General features: G+C 39.6%; 1 protein-coding gene and 2 non-coding genes across 3 annotated transcripts; all 3 read right to left on the minus strand.

Annotated features, from left to right (window-relative positions):
* Positions 1-9,223: 9,223 nt before the first annotated feature.
* Positions 9,224-13,783, minus strand: RPS3A (ribosomal protein S3A). Its single transcript, XM_086704116.1, has 6 exons — positions 13,625-13,783; positions 12,739-12,842; positions 12,175-12,362; positions 10,252-10,460; positions 9,565-9,674; positions 9,224-9,389 (listed from the first exon to the last, which is right to left on the minus strand). The coding sequence occupies exons 1-6, from the start codon at positions 13,684-13,686 to the stop codon at positions 9,268-9,270; spliced, it is 795 nt and encodes a 264-aa protein (XP_086560242.1). The 5' UTR covers positions 13,687-13,783; the 3' UTR covers positions 9,224-9,267.
* On the minus strand, positions 9,881-9,954 carry LOC147581709 (small nucleolar RNA SNORD73). The gene has a single exon (XR_015250692.1). It is a non-coding gene; the product is annotated as a small nucleolar RNA SNORD73 (small nucleolar RNA).
* On the minus strand, positions 11,418-11,490 carry LOC112859187 (small nucleolar RNA SNORD73). The gene has a single exon (XR_003223488.1). It is a non-coding gene; the product is annotated as a small nucleolar RNA SNORD73 (small nucleolar RNA).
* Positions 13,784-19,160: the final 5,377 nt, after the last annotated feature.

Genomic DNA, 19,160 nt, shown 5'->3' on the forward strand with positions numbered 1-19,160 from the left:
ATGTAGAGCACTGAAGCGTCATGCATCTAGAAGACTAACTACCAGGTGGGATGATTGCCCCTATAAAAGTGTGTCTGGCTGTTCCTGCTAGATAGGGCTGGATGGCTGCTACAACATCTTCTATTTGATGGTCACAAAGAGAGGGTTCTTTGTAAAGAGAACAAGGGCAATGATGAAACCAAAGAAGCTGAGTACCCCTGGAAAGATGAGAATCAGAATTACGCTCACAAATAGGCCCGCTGAGCAGACCCCACATACTGATGTCCCCCACAAAGCCAGCAGCCAAATCACTCAAGCTGGTGTCCAACTGCAGAAATTGTCCGATTTTCTTTAGGATTTGGCAGTAAGGAACACTGCCATCAGTCCATGGATGGCAGTAATACTAACCATAACCACTGGAATGTTGAACATAAGATCAGATCTAGCCATGTGGCCATACCTAGAGCCAAAGTCCTGAATACCAGGGCAGCCAAGAAGCCCATGAGAAAGATAAAAGAAGCATATTTAGGTTTGGTTCCAGACCTAAGTAGATATGAAGGGGTGAGTTCATAGTGTAGAAAGCATATTGCAGAGTGGGACAGACACTAAATGGCAGCAAGTCCATGATGTAGCTGGCTAGATGCATATTTTTCTTTAATTGGAGCATAATTTACATAAAATGTGTAGATACTAAGTGTACAGTTCTGTGAGTTTTGGCAATTCTATACACTCATATCCATCAATAAATGCATAGAACATTTCCAGCACTGTAGAAAGTTTCTTGTGCCCTTTCCCAGTCAGTCATCACATCCTGCTCTCCTCCCCTGCAGAGGCCATCACTGTTCTGATCTCTACCACCAAGATTTGTTTTGCTTGTTCTAGGATGTCATAAAAATGAAATAATGTAATATCTGTTCTTCTGGATTCTTTTGCTCAACATGATGTTTTTGAGACTCTTCCACGTTGTGTGTAACAGTAGTCTGTTCCCTTTTATTCCTCAGTAGTATTTCATCATAAGAAAACATGATAATTTGTTTATCCATCTTCCTATTGATTTTTTCCAGCTTTTAGCTCTTATGAATAAAGCTGGTATGCATATTTCCCCCTAAGCTTTATTGAGATACAGTTGACTAGTACCAACATTCTTAAGTCGTTTTGTACACATAGGATTTTATCTCTCTTGGATAAATATCTAGGAGTAAATTTGTTAAGTAGTGAAGCAGATAAATGTGTAATTTTATTAAAAAGCTGCTTGCTTTCCAAAGCGTTGTACCACTTTATACTCTATTAGTAATGTTTAAGAATTCCAGTTACTTCACTCCTTACCAGCATTTGGTTTTAACAGTCTGTTGGTATTGTCATTTTCCACCACTATAGTGAGTTATATCTTCTTTTGACACAAAACAGTTACAGTTCTGCAAACAGACTTAGAGCTAATGACACCTGCAGTAATTTCTCAACTTTGACTTCATGAATGGTCTTAGCATATGGAAGCTTACTACCCTTGCTTTCACACTTTCATTGCTTATCAGAGCATTATATCCAACAGAGGATTAATCATCAATTAAATTGGTGTGAGTGGATATTTAATACTATTAAGGAATTTTTATTGAAATTTAGAAGTATGTTAATAGGATTGTGATTGTTTTCTTTTTCTTTTTTTTAAGTTTATTTTGAGAGAAAGAGAAAGCACGAGAGTGTGCAAGAGAGAGCCTGAATTGGGGAGGGGCAAAGAGAGAGAGGGAGAGAGAATCCCAAGCAGGCTCAACACTGACAGCGCAGAGCCCAATGCTGGGCTCAAGCCCATGAACCATGAGATCATGACCTGAGCTGAAATCAAGAGTTGAACACTTAAATGACTGAGTCACCCAGGTGCCCCAGGAAATAAAGCATTCAAATTAACTGATGGCATTTGGGTAAAACTTGCAATGAAGAAAAAAATTAATTTATAAAATATTTTCTGAATTTGTGTATATGTACCTGTGTGCCTCTCTGGCTCAGTCCGGGTGTACTAGTGTATATTCTGCTGCTAAACCTGAGGTTGATGTGTACATACTTGTGCTGTAATAAATGCTTGTAATGTTTCAAAGATTATTCTGTCCAGGTCACTGCTACTTTTAGAGTAGACTCCCCTGCCATTTGCCACCAGTGGGTGGGCCAGGATTTAACACAAGTTTCTCTACCCTTTGATGTCCAATATTTTCACTACAATAGATATCCTGTTGGTGAATCAGAACCTTTAGTATCTATAGGCCTTGACTGGTTTTTATCATACTCCCAACAGGGGTGTTTGATAAACTCCAATAAAATTCAGGGGCCTGCTCACCAAGTATTTTGGGGGGACTGTGTGGGTGGATCTAGAATGTTTAATCCCTGTAGTAATCAAGGCAGGTCTCTTTGACCTGCCACAAAAGGGGGCCCAACTCCTTGTTGGATGCTTTGAGTATTGGAGACCATATGTGCTTCAGTAAATGGGCCTTCCTGTTCAAGTAAAAATTGCAGCAGCTTTAAGCATCTTCATTTTGCATGAAGTGAGTTGGGTAGTTGGGGTCACAGAATATGGCAATCCCCAGGAAAGGGTCATCTCCTCTGGGCTGCCTCCTAGGTGATAATCAGGACAAAAGTTCTGGGTGAAAGTGAGTATGATTAGAGAAAAGATGAAATTATAAGTATCTCTGCTGGCACCTGAAGAGAAAACATTTTAGATCCTAGAAGGGAGGGAAAGACAGCAATTAACGTACTCTTTGTTTCATTCTCAGTCTTGGCGCTATTGATATTCTAGGCTGGATAATTAGTGTTGTGAGGTGCTGCTTTGTGCATTGTGGGCTGTTTGGCAGTATCACTTGCCTCTACCCACTAGATGCCATTAGCACCTTCCCCCCAGGTGTGACAAAAATGTCTGTGGACATTGCCAAATGTCCCCCGGAGATGAAATTGAGCCCAGTTGAGAACTACTAACCTTGATCCAAAACTGCTACCTAAATCATGTGGCAGTTGCATCCAGCATGTCTGATCTTCTACTGGGTTTGTCATCTGTGTCCATGTGCTATGAAAAGAAGAAAACTCATAAAATGAGATGTGATTGGTTCTGAACTAGTTTTGCTATGCCTGATGACAGCAGCAGCAGCTCCACACATGAATGTGTTGTACAAAACTCACCCATCAACACAACCTTAATTCAGTCTGGCTGATCACATGCTTTTGATGTCTGAATGGCTTTGGGTAATACCAAAAATGGCAACTGGAGCTACAACTGTTTGGTGACACTGTCCATGTGACTTGATCAAACCAATGTGATGATAATCCAAATCAGGTTTAACAACAAATTCTGAGGTGAAGTGACCTGTGCCCCTTTGATTGTATTTCTGGATGGGGGAACAAAAATAAGTCATGAGTTGGCTCTCCCCTGGGGACAGGTGTTGCTTTTTTGCTCCTCTACTGCCCATGTATTTATTGATAATGACACCTAAGTTTAAACTCTCTTGCATGGTTCATAATGCATGATGGCCTGGCCTTTGAATACATTATGGCTGCCTCAAATAAGAGCAACTGCTACCCCCTTGGACTTATTCACAATTGGCTGAGTATGGAACCCTGGAAAGAATGACTGAGGTAAATACTACAGGTTGGCCTCATGCATTGCTTTGAATCTTGTTGACAGTATGTGGTGTGAGATTCTAACCTGGTGACTAGTCAGAGTGGTTGATGGAGGAGCATATTCGTGTGAAAATTGAAGTTTGGCTAAGAACATGTCAATTCTTACTGAGGAGTGCATTGTGAGAGGCAGTCTGCCACAGAGTCCAAGTGTCCCTGCATGTTGTTGGGTATGCCAAGAATACAACTCTCTGCCTGCTCCTTACCTGACCCATTTCTCAGGTTGGTGTTTGCACCTTGCAACCTTGAGGGATGATGTAATGTCTCCCCCTGGAAAAAGAGCAGACTTGCTTCCACTTAGTTATCCAAGTGCTGAATTTTTAGTGTTCCTCTTCTGTAATGCAACCCACTGTATGATGGATCCTTTGCATTACCTCTGTGGGATTTGAGGAGCATGGGAAACTGTCGCAAATGAACATGAAGCTTCGGCTATTGATATGCTGTGAGTAATAAAATCCTTTTATTTCTGACTCAGGAGTCTCATATCTTTTGCCAGTATCCATGAAACTGTGGCAGACTAACTTTTTAAAAAGTTTATAAGTTGGGTAAAATGTCAAACACTGCACAGATCCTGACACTTTCTCCTCCCCAATTATTTTGAAGCAAATCTCAAATCTCAAATATAAATATCTCAGCATATATTTCTAAAATGATTCTTTAAAAAGAAAACAAGGGCACCTGGGGGGCTCAGTCAGTTAAGCATCTTAACTGAAGCATCTTCATTTCAGCCCAGGTCATGGTCTCACAGCTTATGGCTGATTTGAGATGAGATTTTATGTAATGCATCTTCGAAGGTGTCTTGAAGGTGTTATGAAACACGTATAAACCCGGCAGTGATATGGTGATATGAAACATATAAACGTGGAAGTCTGCATTGTGCTGCACCTTAGTGTGAAGTGATGAGTGTGCTGTGTGTGGTCTGTCACTACTCAACTCTGCCCCTGTAGTGCAAAAGGCAGCGACTGACAATACGTAAAGCTGAATGAGTGTACTGTGTTCCAGTAAAACTTTGTGTATACTGAAATTTGAATTTCATATAATTTTCACATGTGATGAAGCATTTTTTTTATCCATATGAAAATGGAAAAGCCAGTCTCACCTTGTAGGCCATCAAAAAACAGACATTGGCCAGATTTAGCCCATGGGCAGTAATTAGCTGACAAAATCACCCAGAAATACATCCCAAGGAGTTTATCACATGAATAATTAGGGACCATAACAGCTGCCAGGAAATCACAGGCAAGGAAGTCCCTGATAAAGGGCACCAAATCAAGGGAATAGAACAAATGCTAAAAACTTTAATTTATGAAAACTACCCCCAAATAGAATTGAAGTTATGTATTCACAGAGTATACTGCATACCTGAGACGATTCAATCAGAACAACTACTACCAAGACACATTTTATAAACTTAATGGATTTAAAAAACTAAAATATTCTTTGGGCTTCTAGCCAAAACCAGAAAGTGACTTACAAGGGAAAGAAACTAGATTATCATCTGATTTTCCTTAGCAATCTTTATGCCAGAGGAAAATGTAGTAGTATATTTAAGATGCTCAAAGAGTCAAGGATGTTATATTATCCACTTTGACTGTTAGGTTGTTTTTTGTTTGTTTTTTTATATTTTTAATGTTTTTATTTTTTAAAGAGAGAGAGAGACACAGAATCCGAAGGGTATTATATCCCATAAAAGTGACTTTCAGGTATAAAGCACCCTGACAAATTGTACTAAACATGCAAGAACTCAGAAAGTACTGCCATGAGAACTTAGGAAGTGACCAGAGAACAAGTATCAAAGTAACTATACAGCTATCAACCTAAGGACTGGAAGTGGGTATCAATGACATAGTTGTAGCAGTGAGACTACATAAAGCCTAAGAAGGAGAATAGAAGTAATGGCCATGTGCTCAAACAATGTTAACAGCACAACCATAAAAATTCAGTGGGCCGTATGTCAAATTTTTTTTAAAACTTCTCAGTGATTATACTGGTAGTGGTGAGACTACTGTGCATGCAATGTGGGATAAATAATGAAGGCATATTCTATTGTACCATTGTGACACTGAGAATCTCCATGCCTTTTCTAGCTTTTAGAGGGCATTCGCTTCCCTTGGCCCATGGTCCTCTTCATCAAAGCTAGTAATATTGGGCAGAATGTTCACATGGCATTATCCCAATCTCTTCTTTCTCATTTTTCCACATTTAAGAACCTGTGTGGGGCACCTGGGTGGCTCATTTGGCTAAGGGTCCTGACTTCAGCTCAGTCATGATCTCGTGGCTGTGAGTCATTTAACCAACTGAGCCACCCCAGTGCCCCTTCAGTAACCTGTTTTTGAAGACTGCTGTATCCCTGGTTTTAACAGTTTTTGTTTTCCTATGAAAGACCAAAGTAAAATTGTTCCAATTAGAATCAAGTAGAGAAAAGCAAAGTGTGAATACTTAAAATCTAGGTATTAAATGTATAAGGTACTTATGGGGCACCTGGGTGGCTCAATCGGTTGAGCATCTGACTTGATTTCAGCTCAGATCGTGATCCCAGGGTAGTGGGATCAAGCCCCAAGTCTCCACACTGAGCATGGAGCCTGCTTAGGATTCTCTCTCCCCCTCCCCCTGTCCTCCCCCACAATCTAAAATAGTAATAAAAAATATAAGATACTTAAATGGGAAACAGAATTATCCTTTACAGTTTGTTACTGGATGGATGTTATCCACCTTCAAGTTGGCCTAGAAGATAACTTGATTAAACCCACCATCAAACAGTCCAAACCATTTAAAATTCAATCACAAGGGTACCTGGGTGGCTCAGCCGGTTAAGCGTCCAACTTCAGCTCAGGTCATGATCTCACAGTTCATGAGTTCAAGCCCCACGTTGGGCTCTATGCTGTTCACACAGAGCCAGCTTTGGATCCTCTGTCCCCCTCTCAAAAATCAACATTCTTAGAAAATTCAACCATACATTCTTTTTGGAACCATTTTCAAATGAACCCTTCTAAGAACTATGCCAAGCCCTATTCAGAGATGTAGCAGATTGGAGCTTAACTGTTGACTGTATCATTAAATGATGTCCAACAAGACAAAAAATACCATTTATCTCAATTCCTGGACCCTACCCTCAATATCCACTCTTTTGACCTAACTGTCCACCTTGGAAAGGAAGCCCCTGTCATTTGAGATCCAAATGTTTAACTAATGTAATGTTTTTTACTGAAAACATTTGCTTCTTCACTATGGGATATTAATAGGGAATATCATTCATTCCTTTATTCAACAAGTATTGAACTTCTAGGCACTGGAGGTTTAGCAGTGAACAAGACACCCCCTCCCCCCAAACAAGCAGTCTTCCTGGAATATTCTAGTAGACATAAGTAAAAGGGAAACAGTATACCTAATTCATCCAGGAATAGTGAGGACAGTCTAGCTAGAAGAGTTAGAGACATTGTAGTAAGAGGTCAGAGGCAAGATCACATGGGCCTTGAGTCATCTAAATTCCACAAGAGGGGGACCTCAGGAGACTAGGTAGTTAACAATCCAGGTAGTAATGGTGGCTTGCTTAAAAGTGATTGTAATGGAGATGGTAAGAAATGGGGAGATTCTCTATTTTGAATAAACTGAATGATCAAGGATGACCAGAGGATTTTGGCCTTCAATATAGGAGTGTTTTGGTTACACTGTGATCTGGAATACCATCTTTTATTTTTTTTTAATGTTTATTTTTGAGAGAGAGGGAGTGGGGGAAAGGCAGAGAGCAAGGGAGACACAGAATCTGAAGCAGGCTCCAGGCTCTCAGCTGTCAGCACAGAGGCTGATGCTGGGCTTGAACTCACAAACCTCAAGATCATGACCTGAGTTGAAGTCAAGCCTAACTGAGCTGCCCAGGCGCCCCTGAAATAACCATTTTAGACATATCCAATGTGAAAGGCCTATTTACATCCAAAGATATCAAGTAAGCAGTTGATAGACAAAACCTGCAATTCAAAGAAAGGTGTAGGCTAGAAATAAACTGGAAGTCAGTTTGAGATACTGAATACTAGGGAGAGTATGGCTAAATGTCCAAGGACCAAGCCTTAGACCTCCTCTAAAGTCTGAGATGAACTAGTAAGAGTAGCCACTGACATAGGAAATCTGAGGTAAGACTCTGGAAGAAAATCAACTGTCAAATGTCACTAAAAGCAAATAAAATGTGGGTCATGAATGGACCATTTGGACTTAAAGTCACTGGTAATCTTGACAGCAACAGCTTTTGGGGGTCCAATTGCATTATTCACAAGCAAAATTAGAGGGGGACACCTGGGTGGCTGTTGGTTAAGCACCCAGACTCTTGATTCCAGCACAGGTCATGATCTCTTGGTTCCTGGGATTGAGCCCTGTGTCATGCCCTGCACTGAAAGCCTTGGGATTCTCTCCCCTCCCCCACTCATACACACACACTCTCATTTTTTAAAAAATGAAAAAAGTAGTGTTACAAAGAATGTGGTTAAACATCAAACTGCTTATCACCCCCAAAAATATATATGGTTAAGTTCTTTGAGCTTTAAGGGGTTTGAGTAGGGGGTTATCTGAAGGGCAAACTTCAGTATGTATGCTGATGGAAGGGACTGGTTAAACAAACATTGAGAAACATGAAAACAGCTACAGCTATGAGCTTGATTAGACAAGAAGGCAAAAACCTGTTCATATATACATAGATGGTAGGATGGAAGTACGGGAATTTGTGAAGTTCTCTTCTCACCCAGTTTAAACGTTCTTCAGGATTTTAAGGTCTTGAGCTGATCAAGAATGAAAAAAGTTGGGAGGTGAAAAGGACTAGAACAGAATGGGTAAATGACTAAATACTGGATAGTGGACAACATCAAATGCCCACTTATTCACAGGTGATCAATAACCAATTTCTCTAGTCAAATTCAACTTCATAGTAAAGGTGAACATTGTGCCATTTTACTATTGGGAAATGAGCACTTGCATAAAAAAAAAAACTAAACAAAATTAACAGGCTCTTCTCATTGCTCAGTGTAGCAGAGTGGTTCTCCAAGTGTGGTCCCCAGCCACCACCTGAAAACTTGTTTAAAATATAAGTTTTCAGGGACACCTGGGTGGCTCAATTGGTAGAGTGCCCAAGTGGACTTTAGCTCGGGTCATGATCCCAGGGTCCTGGGATCAAGCACCACCATCAGGCTCTGGGCTGAGCATGGTGCCTGCTTGGGATTCTCTCTGCCCCTCTCCCCTGCTTGCATGTATGCTCTAAAATAAAAAAAAACATTTAGAAAAAGCAAGTTTTCAGGTCTCATCCTACAATACTGAATAAGAAATTCTGGGGGCAGGGCCCTACCATATTTTAACAAGCCTTTTAGATGGTTCAAGAACCATTTAAAAACACAGGCCATACAGAAAAAAGATTTCATTAACCATCCATAGCACTACCATCCAGATCACTACAGCTTGAAATAGATGACTACCCTTTCACAGCTATTTAGTAACTAAGAGCAATAGATAAAATCCATGAACGCTTCAGAAGAGTTCACATCACTATCAGTTCAAAACCTCTGATTCACCAAGTGTGTATTACTCAAAAGTAATGATCAGAAATTAAACATCACAAATAAGATTTTTTATTTGTCACCATTAAATGTCTGAATTTTAAACAGATTCTTGGACTGGTGGCTCATATCCATCAGCTCGCTCAACTTTAGCACCGGTCTCATCCCCAGTAGCTTTTCCAGAACTGCTACCTTCACCATGAAGCTCCATGAGCTTTCCCACTAAAAGAAAGAAAGAAAATGTTATAGCATACCACTGTCTTAAAACAATGGTCCTCAAAACTATATAACCACAATGGAGTGGGGGGGGGGGGGGGGAGCCATCATCTGGCCTCAAAAAACAAGACACCAATGTACTCTGTTCACACAATTTCTTTCTTTACGAATTTTCACTTACATTCAAACTTGGGCTTCTTCAGCATTTTTACTTTTCTAACGAAAACATCATGAAGTGGATAAATAGACTGACAAGCCTTCTCTATGTCTTTTCCGATGCTGTCTGGAATCCTGCAAAACAGTAATGACAGAAAAGAATAAACCTATACATTATTATACCCACCTCATTTAATCCACTTAAATCCTCTTGTAAGAGTCTATTATTGTCCCTTTACAGGTGGACGTTAAATGATCCAAATTATACAGCTATTTAAATGCAAAGTTAGCATTTGAGCCTTCTGCTTTTTTTGTTCCACCCTCTTAGCCAACTGCATGGGAACATCAGAAAAATGTTTTAACAGTTTTATCAGTGAACATCATCTGGGACCGAAACATTTTGTCATCATCTATTCCCATACATCATTGACTGCAAAGTTTTGTCTTATTCAGTTTATTTTCTAATTAAGGCAACGGCATTTCTTTTGCTTCAAGTCTCACCATCTGCCATGAGACTGCTTGATCCATAAGGATGAAGAAACCAAATCACATTTACTTAGCACTTACATTTCATTTCAAGGGATTTAGCTAGACAGTTTCACAGACAGGATTAAAACATAGGTTTGACTCTACCTAGTCTCATATGCTTTCCTTCATCTGAGGGATAACCAGAGATTCAGGGTTATGTCGTATAATGAAAAGAAACACTTACAATTTATTGACAACTTCTTTCAAGTCATTTGTCTGCACCTCTCGGGTCATGATTTCCATCATCTTTTTCCGAATTTGGCGGACCTGTTGGTGCTGAGCATAAGAGGTCTTCCGAATCTGATTGTTGCGTTTTTTAGTAAAACCGACACAAAAGAGACGAAGCAAATACCCATCGGTAGTTTTGACATCAACGTGAGCTTCAATCATGGTCTAGAGAAAAAAAGATATTGTACCAAGTTCAATTTAAAGCCCTCAATTTCTAATATAAAAAAACTAGAGGATCAAGTACTTATTTTATAATATGAAGTATAACATAAACTACATGCCTAATTTACAGAATTAACTTCCCTGAAGTAAACTTACCAACAGTTACTCCAAATGTTACTATCCTTCGTATCTAATACCCAGTCCTCCCAACTCTCCTTCTCATCCCCATGTAACACTTCTATCCCCATCTCAACAGCACCCAGCACTCCCATACCTTTTACGTATGCATGCCAGCCTTTTAACAGCCTACCCTTCCCACCCATCAGCCCTTCCCACTCAGTGGAACAACTCTGCAAGATGAGAAAATAGGTTCGAAGACACTCTACAATATGGACATCTACACTTACTCCTCCTTTTTAAAAAAATGTGTTTGAATAGATTAAATATCGCTATTAACACTAAATATCTGTATTTTTAAAATTTTTTTTTTTTTTTTTTTCAACATTTATTTATTTTTGGGACAGAGAGAGACAGAGCATGAACGGGGGAGGGGCAGAGAGAGAGGGAGACATAGAATCGGAAACAGGCTCCAGGCTCCGAGCCATCAGCCCAGAGCCTGACGCGGGGCTCGAACTCACGGACCGCGAGATCGTGACCTGGCTGAAGTCGGACGCTTAACCGACTGCGCCACCCAGGCGCCCCAATATCTGTATTTTTAAATGTCCTTCCTGTCCCAAACTAGAGCCATGCTGAGGATTAGATATTCAATTTCACAACTAAAATGTAATTAAAAATCTGTTAACTATTCATATCACTCCACAAAGTTAAAAAACGAAAACTACCTTAGGTAGCAGCAAAAACTGAATTACCTCCTTGCAATTTGTAAATTAGTTTAATAATACACTTCTAGCAAAAATACCTTAAAATATCTCCAGAAATTCAACCATAAAATCCTCGGGGAATGTCAGAAATAAATCTAACAGTATAATCAGTATGTATCATTTGGCACCAAAACATTTTGTCATCATTCATTCCCATAAACAAAATATCCCAAAACTGAATGGTTAGCCAGACACATCTGAACCAACGTAGTTATTTCCTGTAATAACAATACTGACCAGATGGTTTGTGTCAAGCTCTTTGCTTAAGCATGTTTACATGGCTTTTATTTCACCTTAACCCCAAGAAGTGATACTCTTACCTGCATTTTAGATAAAGAAATCAAGGTTTGGCAAAGCTTTAAGTTGCTTGCCAAAGAGAACACGGCTGGGAAATGGAGCAAAGACTCCAACCTCACACCAGAGGCTCTGCCACTCTTATCATGCTACATTACAAGAGAAACAAATGCACCAATGAACCTTTTCACTATAAAATTCACTAGATTTTGTTTCAAAGATATGCTAAAGACAGACAAAATTGAAAACCTGCACGTAGACATACCCCAACCAACAATCCACGCAGCAGAAAAACTAACTCTGATAACCCAGTACTAAACCTTGAGACTAAATCTTGAACTCCATTTAAACAAGAAGATGATGGCTTGCTCACAGCTTTGCTCAAATTCAGGAGTGCCACTTCCGGAGTCAGAACTCAGTAAAGACAAGAAAACATCAAGAATTTAAAATGAAACTTACTTCAATTTCATGGTCATTATAACATCACATCCTTGGCCACGCATGCCACAGCACCAAGCACTCTGAGGAATTTTTGTTCTCACCTGCCATTTTTTGACCATGGAGCACATTTTGTCCCGGGTAAGATCCATGCCATGGAAATTAGTCAGGCAGTTTTTGCCCTGAACATCTTCAGTAATTAGCTTGAATTTCCTAAATGCAACTTCATCATTCTGCAAATCAGCCAGGCTTACTTCAAACACACGACCCTTAAGGCCATCAGATGCGATTTCTATAAAACAAAAATTGTCATATCATTAACGTTAGGAACCACATAAAGTCAAGCCAACGAAGAAATGTTCATGCATAAAATTGAACTGAGAAATCAGAAAATTTATGGTACGTTACAAAAACCCTAACTTTTGTTAACCAAATCCATTTGAACACCAATGACCTGACTATGCTCATTAGAAGCTCAAACTACCCAGGCACGTTTTCTTAATGATTCTAAAAGCACCACCTTTCTTCTACAAGTGTCGCACCAAACACAAGCACCAACAGTGGCCAAAGCTGCAACCAAGAACTGACATTTCCTTAAGTTCTCCCACCACAGGACCACCAGCAGACCTTAAGTAAAGAAAAATACAAAACAAGCATAAAATACTCACTGGTTCCTTGAGTTCTCGTGACTAGTGTTTTTCCAATATTTCTTATATTAAACATTGCTGGTGCTTTTACATCATACCAATCTTTCTTTGAAAATGGATCAACCCTGTAATTTAAAAAACATTTACATTAAGTCTTACCGTAAATCACGTTAATTCTTACTAAGTTTTTATTTTTAAACCGATTCCTCATTCTAAGGATTGTAAAAGGCTAATAACTAGCACGTAAGCAACTGGAGTATGTAAGACTCTAGTTCTCAGTGAGGTGAGGGGCGCACATACAAACCTATCTCTTCCCCACGAAGTCTGCTTCATTGTACACACACCGGACACCTTGAAAAAGCTATGCCATAAACATACACACTCCCCACCATCGGTTTTTCCACTACATAAGCAACACTGCTTCAGAATAACATGCAGGTCTCTTGAACTTCACTGGTGCATGAAAACTCCTACTGGTAACTCAGAATCTTCAGGGACTCACGCGAGCTCTTAGGAACTCCAAGGTCCCACCTGCCCCAGAGAGAGGAAGGGGCGCGCGGTCCTGGGCAAACAAGAATGACTTCCTCAACTCATGTAAGTAGCATCGCTTTCCCGTGGAATTTAGAAAGCCAGGGAGCACGCAATACCGAACACGCCAGTCCCGAGTAGCGACGCCAATTTGGCTCACAGGAGTGCGCACAAGACCACCAAGGCTAAAGGAAAGGAACCTGCCCGCGGCGACACAGAAAACCCAGATCCACCAGGCCACCGTTCGAAGGTTCCCAATCAGGCACGGCGCGCAATCCAACTGGCATCCTCGCCATCCGGCACACGCCGCCATCCAGAACCCGCCCGCCGACACCAGAAGAACGCCAAAAAGCTGGGGGCCAAAACAGAAGCCACTTACACTTTCTTCTTGGCTCCCTTTTTGCCGCCTTTCGTAAGGCGCTTGTTCTTGCCTACCGCCATGGCGCTGCTCAGGGAGCCAAAAGGGCGGAAGTGTAACTCGCGCGAGAACTTAGGCGTACGGGGCTAGGCGTGCCATCTACGTGACCTTCGATATTGCGTTTTTCCGGCCCCTAGAGTATCGCGACAACAGAAAGAGGAACTCCTCAGATTGCAGCTGCGACAGCGTCCTCTAGTGTGTGGAGACTGCACAGCACGAGCGGCGTGCACTGCCCTCTCGGTTCTGCTCTGGGGAGGCGCGGGCGCTGGCGGCCTGAGGTGCCCCGTGGGGGTTGCCGGTGGTTTCCGTGGCTCTGGAGCCCGGAAGTAAGTGGAAGGAAACAGCCTCTCCATATTGTTAAAAGCGAACTTACCAGTTCACCTGGTTTTTTTGGAGGGTATGGGACTTGGAATCAGACAGCAGATCCAGTTTCAAATGCTAGTTTCAATATTTAGCCTGGTGACTTGTCTACCTTCAGTTTCCTCGTATTTAAAAGGACATAGTAATGTAGTCTGCCTCACAAGATTGTAAGTAGGATTAAATAAGTATAACTTTGGAGCTATGATAGGAAAAGATAGGATTCAGTAAGCAGAACGGAAGAGGAAGAGGCTAAGGCTTGACGGTCCCCGGGTGGGGAAAAAGACATTTTAAAACATTTCTTCCAGCAATGTACGACCTGGAGCAAACTCCCTCGGGAGTAAAGTTCCTCTTGAGAATGTAGCAGACACCACCCACTCCCCCTCAGGTACCCCTCAGGAATTTGACAAAAGACCTGACTAAAACTGCGTAGTAGACCTTAAAACCAAGGTGTGGCCATAGACCACCCCTGGCTTAATGGAAAAGAACCAATCAAAAAGGAATGACTAGGTATTCAGATTTATCAGGCCAATAAGGGTAGCGAACCTGAGAAGAGACGAGGGGTAAGGAAAGGGGGCCAGGATCAAAACCCTATAGAACAAAGGCCCTTGCCTGTAGTCACGGGCATTCGCTTTGAAATGCCCGTCTTAAACTTTTGCCTGCTGCTCATTTTATTTTGTGTCCACCTCTTCGAGGCGATGAGACCATGAATCCCAGGTATTGAGGTTAAAAATCCTGCAACGTAGGTGCTAATGATGTTACGCATGTTGATACGGGGTGCTGGTTGGTGGGGAATGTCATTGGCGAACATCAAGTTACACACGTATACTTTTCTATAGGTTTATTATACATGGATAGGAGGTGACTATCATTGTTTCCCTGAGGAAGTATGGTTCCTCGTGTCCCCAGATATTTTAAGTTTTCAAGAAAAGCTGGAAATTGACAAGATTTTCCATTTTTGCAACTGATGCAAAAAACAAAACACAACACCTTTTTTTTTTTTTTTTTTTTTTTATTGTAGGGGTTTAGCAAAATACATCCTGGTTAGATGTGGCCCGAAAGCTTCAAGTGTGCAGCCCCCTGGAAGCCTGGCCCATACAAGCTTGGTACTCAGCCAGAGGTATGTTGACATCTCTTAACGTCCCCTCTGACAAAAACTGCTGTGACCTTGGGGTACCTGGATGGCTCAGTCTGTTGAGCATCAGACTCTTGATATCTGCTCAGGTCATGATCTCACAGTCATGGGATGGAACCCCTCATCCATGCTTGGGATTCTCTCTCTCTCTCTTTCTCTGCCCTTCCGCTGCTTGCATTCTCTCTCAAAATAAATAAATAAACATTTTTAAAAAATTCTCTCCCTCTGCCCCTTCTCTACTTTCTCTCTAAAAAATAGAAGTAAAAAGAATTTATAAAGTTCCCTAGACTAAACAGCTTTCTCCTCCATTCATTCCTTTTCCCTCAGCAGCAAGCAAATACTTGTGCCTTTTCAAAACAGCTCAGCTTCACTTCTTTCAGTAAGAGATTGAATTCCCAAACAAACAGGCTTTCCTTCAGCGCTGCTCCCAGAACACGTAGCACTACCTAACTTCTCAGAATTCTGGATTAAATGTGCTCCTTTTTCACTGTAAGCAGGGCGCACACAGTGCAGTTACTTGTGCACGGTTACTTCTGTTACTTGTGCCCCCTTCTCCTAGCACATCCTAGGCCCTCAGAATATTTGTTGGATACTCAAATAAGGGGTTGATGACATCAGTGGTGTTCCCAGTCTTTTGGACTCTGTGGATCAATCCAGATTCTCAAAATAATTTTGGAACCAGAACTGCAATTTTAAATTTTCACCAAGCTGTTAAAGACAAAAGACAACTGCCATTTACTATCAGCATCACTTCATTTTAAATTATTTTGACCTGCAAAATAAAAATAAGATACCCTCTAAAAAGTCAATTCTTTTAAATCAGTCAACTTTATGACAACATGCTTAGAACTTATTTTTCTTGCCTCACTGCAGACTAGTGAAAACTAGTGACCAGTGAAAATCAATGAGTCCTTTTAAATATACTATTAAGTCTAATAAACTCTCTTTATTAATTCTATACTTTTAGTAAATTTGACTAAGTTTACTTCATAGTTGGCAGTTCACTAGTTTGAAACCTTCCCGGTGGAAAATGTTATAGTAGGCTACCTACTCCAGAATAAAAACCAAACTTGTCTTCTTCCTGGTCTGATTCCTCTTTCTGCCCAAGGGTAAAAAGCCACAGAGGAGGTGTTAATGAAGTCAGTTGCATCTAGTTTCTTCTAGTAACACCAGCACCTAAGGGATTTGTCAGTGGTACGTATTTGAATCCTCAACTATGCTTTGTAATAAAAGCTTTTTTTAAAAAAACGATGTTCCTTGACATTGTTACATTAAATGGTACAATTATCGGTTTTAATTTAATTATGTTGAATAAAAGACAGCACAGGACGTGTGAAATCAGGTTATTGGGTCTAAACCATCTGAGAATTTCAAAATTCAGATAAAATGGAACAGAAAGATGTCAGAAGACATCAAATCTAGTAAAGTGTCAAATTGTTTCATTAATTTTCTTTTCATCTGTGACTGAACTATTAAATTGATCTAATGATTTTTAAATTTTGATTACTGTCTTTTATTTCTAAAAGGTTAATTTAGTTCTTTTTCAATTTACGTCACTTTGTAGCTTCTTATTCTTTGCAGGCATCTTCAACGTAGATTTAAATCCAGTAAGTGTAAGTGTTTTCAGTCACCATATGATAATCCAGTATCTGAAGTCTATCGGTCTGTTTCTATTGTCTTTTTCTGCTGGCTCTCTGCATAGAGTGTAGTTCCCTTGAGTTTCTAGTTGTCTTTGTGTACTGGTCATTGCATTTGAAAACTAATATTTGTGGGAATAATTTGAGGCCTATGATGAAGATACCCTCTTTCAGAAAGGATATGCATATCCTTCTGCCAGAGTCCTCCAGGTATTAAACCAGCTTTTTTGACTTAAGGCTTCCTGGGCAACCCAGGAGGTAAAAAACCCAGCTATAATTCCTTGTAGATGTCCTACTAGATTCAGCTCTTAATGGTTTAGCTCTTTGAGGTCACAGTATGTTGAGGGGAGAATCTCCTATTAGACTTCACACATTCTGTGGACCCTGGGATTGGATTTATGTCTCTGTTACCCAGGGTGGCTGTCAAAGTAAATGTTTCAGTTTCCTGGAACTGAGAAATATGTTTAGCTTGTTATTTGTTGATCTTGTTTATTTCTCCCCCCCTCCTGTTTGAACAAGTAATTCCCTATTAAAAAGAATAGCATTTTAATAGAGTTTTGGTTTGCGAGCTTGGGGAATAGTGGGTCATTTATTTAAAATGGTTAGAAATTTCTTCCATAGATGAAGAAATTTGAGGAAATCTTTCTTTGTTATCCTAAATTTTAAAAGTCTCCATTCTGTTCATCTTGATAAAATAAATGCAAATTTGTTTCTTTTTACTGATGACATTATCTTAAATGCTTAAATATTACTAAATCCTAACCAGATTGCAGTGAAACTGGTGCTCTCTCCTTCATACTTGTTGGTATTTTACAGTTATAAGCCATTTGAAAAGTCATTTGTCAATGTGATTCAAAAGCCCTCAGTGTCCTGGAAATATATCATAAGGAAATAATTCAAAACTGGGAAAAACCTATATGTGTAAAGATTTTATTCAGAGTCTTAATCATAAAATTAGATGATTAGAAATAACCTAGATGCTTTAAAATAAGAAAACAGTTATGTAAATTATGATACATCCATTTGCTATATTGTTATGCAGCCATTATAAATCATAAGTATGAACATCGTTTAGACAAGTGGAAAATGCTTATGATCAAGTGGCAATGCAGGATACAAAATTTATATACATCTTGACTATAACTATGTAAAAGGCAAAAGAAAGTAAAAAAAAAAAAAGACATCAAATACAAAAAAACTTACCAACTTAAAATTTCCCAGGTTATTTGGTGAGCCCATCTATATCAGACTCAGGAAATCAACATAGTTGTACTAAAGTGGCACTACTTTTTTCTTCTGTGTTTGTCAAGTTTCCTATGACATTAAGTATAAAATGAATAATTTAAAAATAGGTATAAAAATAATATGTTGGTGGGGCACCTGTCTGACTCAGTCAGTAGAGTATACAACATTTAATCTCAGGGTCATGAGTTCAAGCCCCACATTGGGTATGGAGCCTATTTTAAAAAAATTAAAAAATAGTAACATTGGTGATGGTTGCACAACTATGAATTTACTAAAAAAAATTAATTGTATATCTTAAACGGGGAATTTTATAGTATGAGAGTTGTATCTGAAAAAGCTGCTGTTAAAAAATTAAAAAGATAATTTCTAAAGTGAATATTATTTTTTTAAAGGTTTTATTTTTAAGTGATCTCCATACCAAACATGGGGCTTGAACTCTCAATCCCAAGATCTAGAGTCACATGCTCTACTGATTGAGCCAGTCAGGTGCTCCTAAAGTGAACATTATTTATGAAATATCCCAGTGTTTGCTTTTTTTGAAGTTTTTAATTTGCCAGTCCTGTAGTCTTATAGTTTTTCTTTTCTTTTCTTTTCTTTTTTTGAGAAAATTATAAAACTTTATTGAGAGGTATTTGAAAAGGCAAAATAAATAGAGCTATATCATGTCCATGAATTAGAAGACTCAACCTTGTAATTACTCTATAAATTCAATACAAATCCAATAAGAATTCCAACATTTTTGTTTTGTTTTAGAACTTGTCAATCTAATTCTAAAAGTTGTACATTAGAGCAAATGGCTAAGAATAGCTAAGGTATTCCTAAGTAAGAAAAATTTGATGATTTTTTTGGAGCTGGAGGTAGGATTTGCCCTGAGATATCAAGGCCATTTTCTAGGGGTGCCTGGGTGGCTCAGTCGGTTAGGTGTCTGACCTCAGCTCAGGTCATGATCTCACAGTTCATGAGTTCAAGCCCTTGGAATTCTCTCTCTGTTCCTCTCTCTCTGCTCCTCCCTCACTTGCACTTTCTCTCTCTCAAAATAAACAAATAAACTTAAAAAAAACAATAGAGACCATTTTCTAAAGTTATACAGGATGGTATAGTATTGTCCCAAGGTTAGACAAAT

This window comes from Puma concolor, chromosome B1 (assembly GCF_028749965.1).
Source record: "Puma concolor isolate L17-30 chromosome B1, mPumCon1.1.hap2, whole genome shotgun sequence".
NCBI lineage: Eukaryota > Metazoa > Chordata > Mammalia > Carnivora > Felidae > Puma > Puma concolor.

Bases quoted from the DNA above. Each gene is read 5' to 3' on its own strand.
- RPS3A (XM_086704116.1), bottom strand. From the start codon at position 13,686: ATGGCGGTAGGCAAGAACAAGCGCCTTACGAAAGGCGGCAAAAAGGGA. The intron at 12,363-12,738 runs GTGAGTATTTTA...TTTGTTTTATAG, and splicing joins CACGAGAACTCAAGGAACCA to AAATCGCATCTGATGGCCTT. The intron at 10,461-12,174 runs GTGAGAACAAAA...TTTTTTCTCTAG, and splicing joins CCATGGTCAAAAAATGGCAG to ACCATGATTGAAGCTCACGT.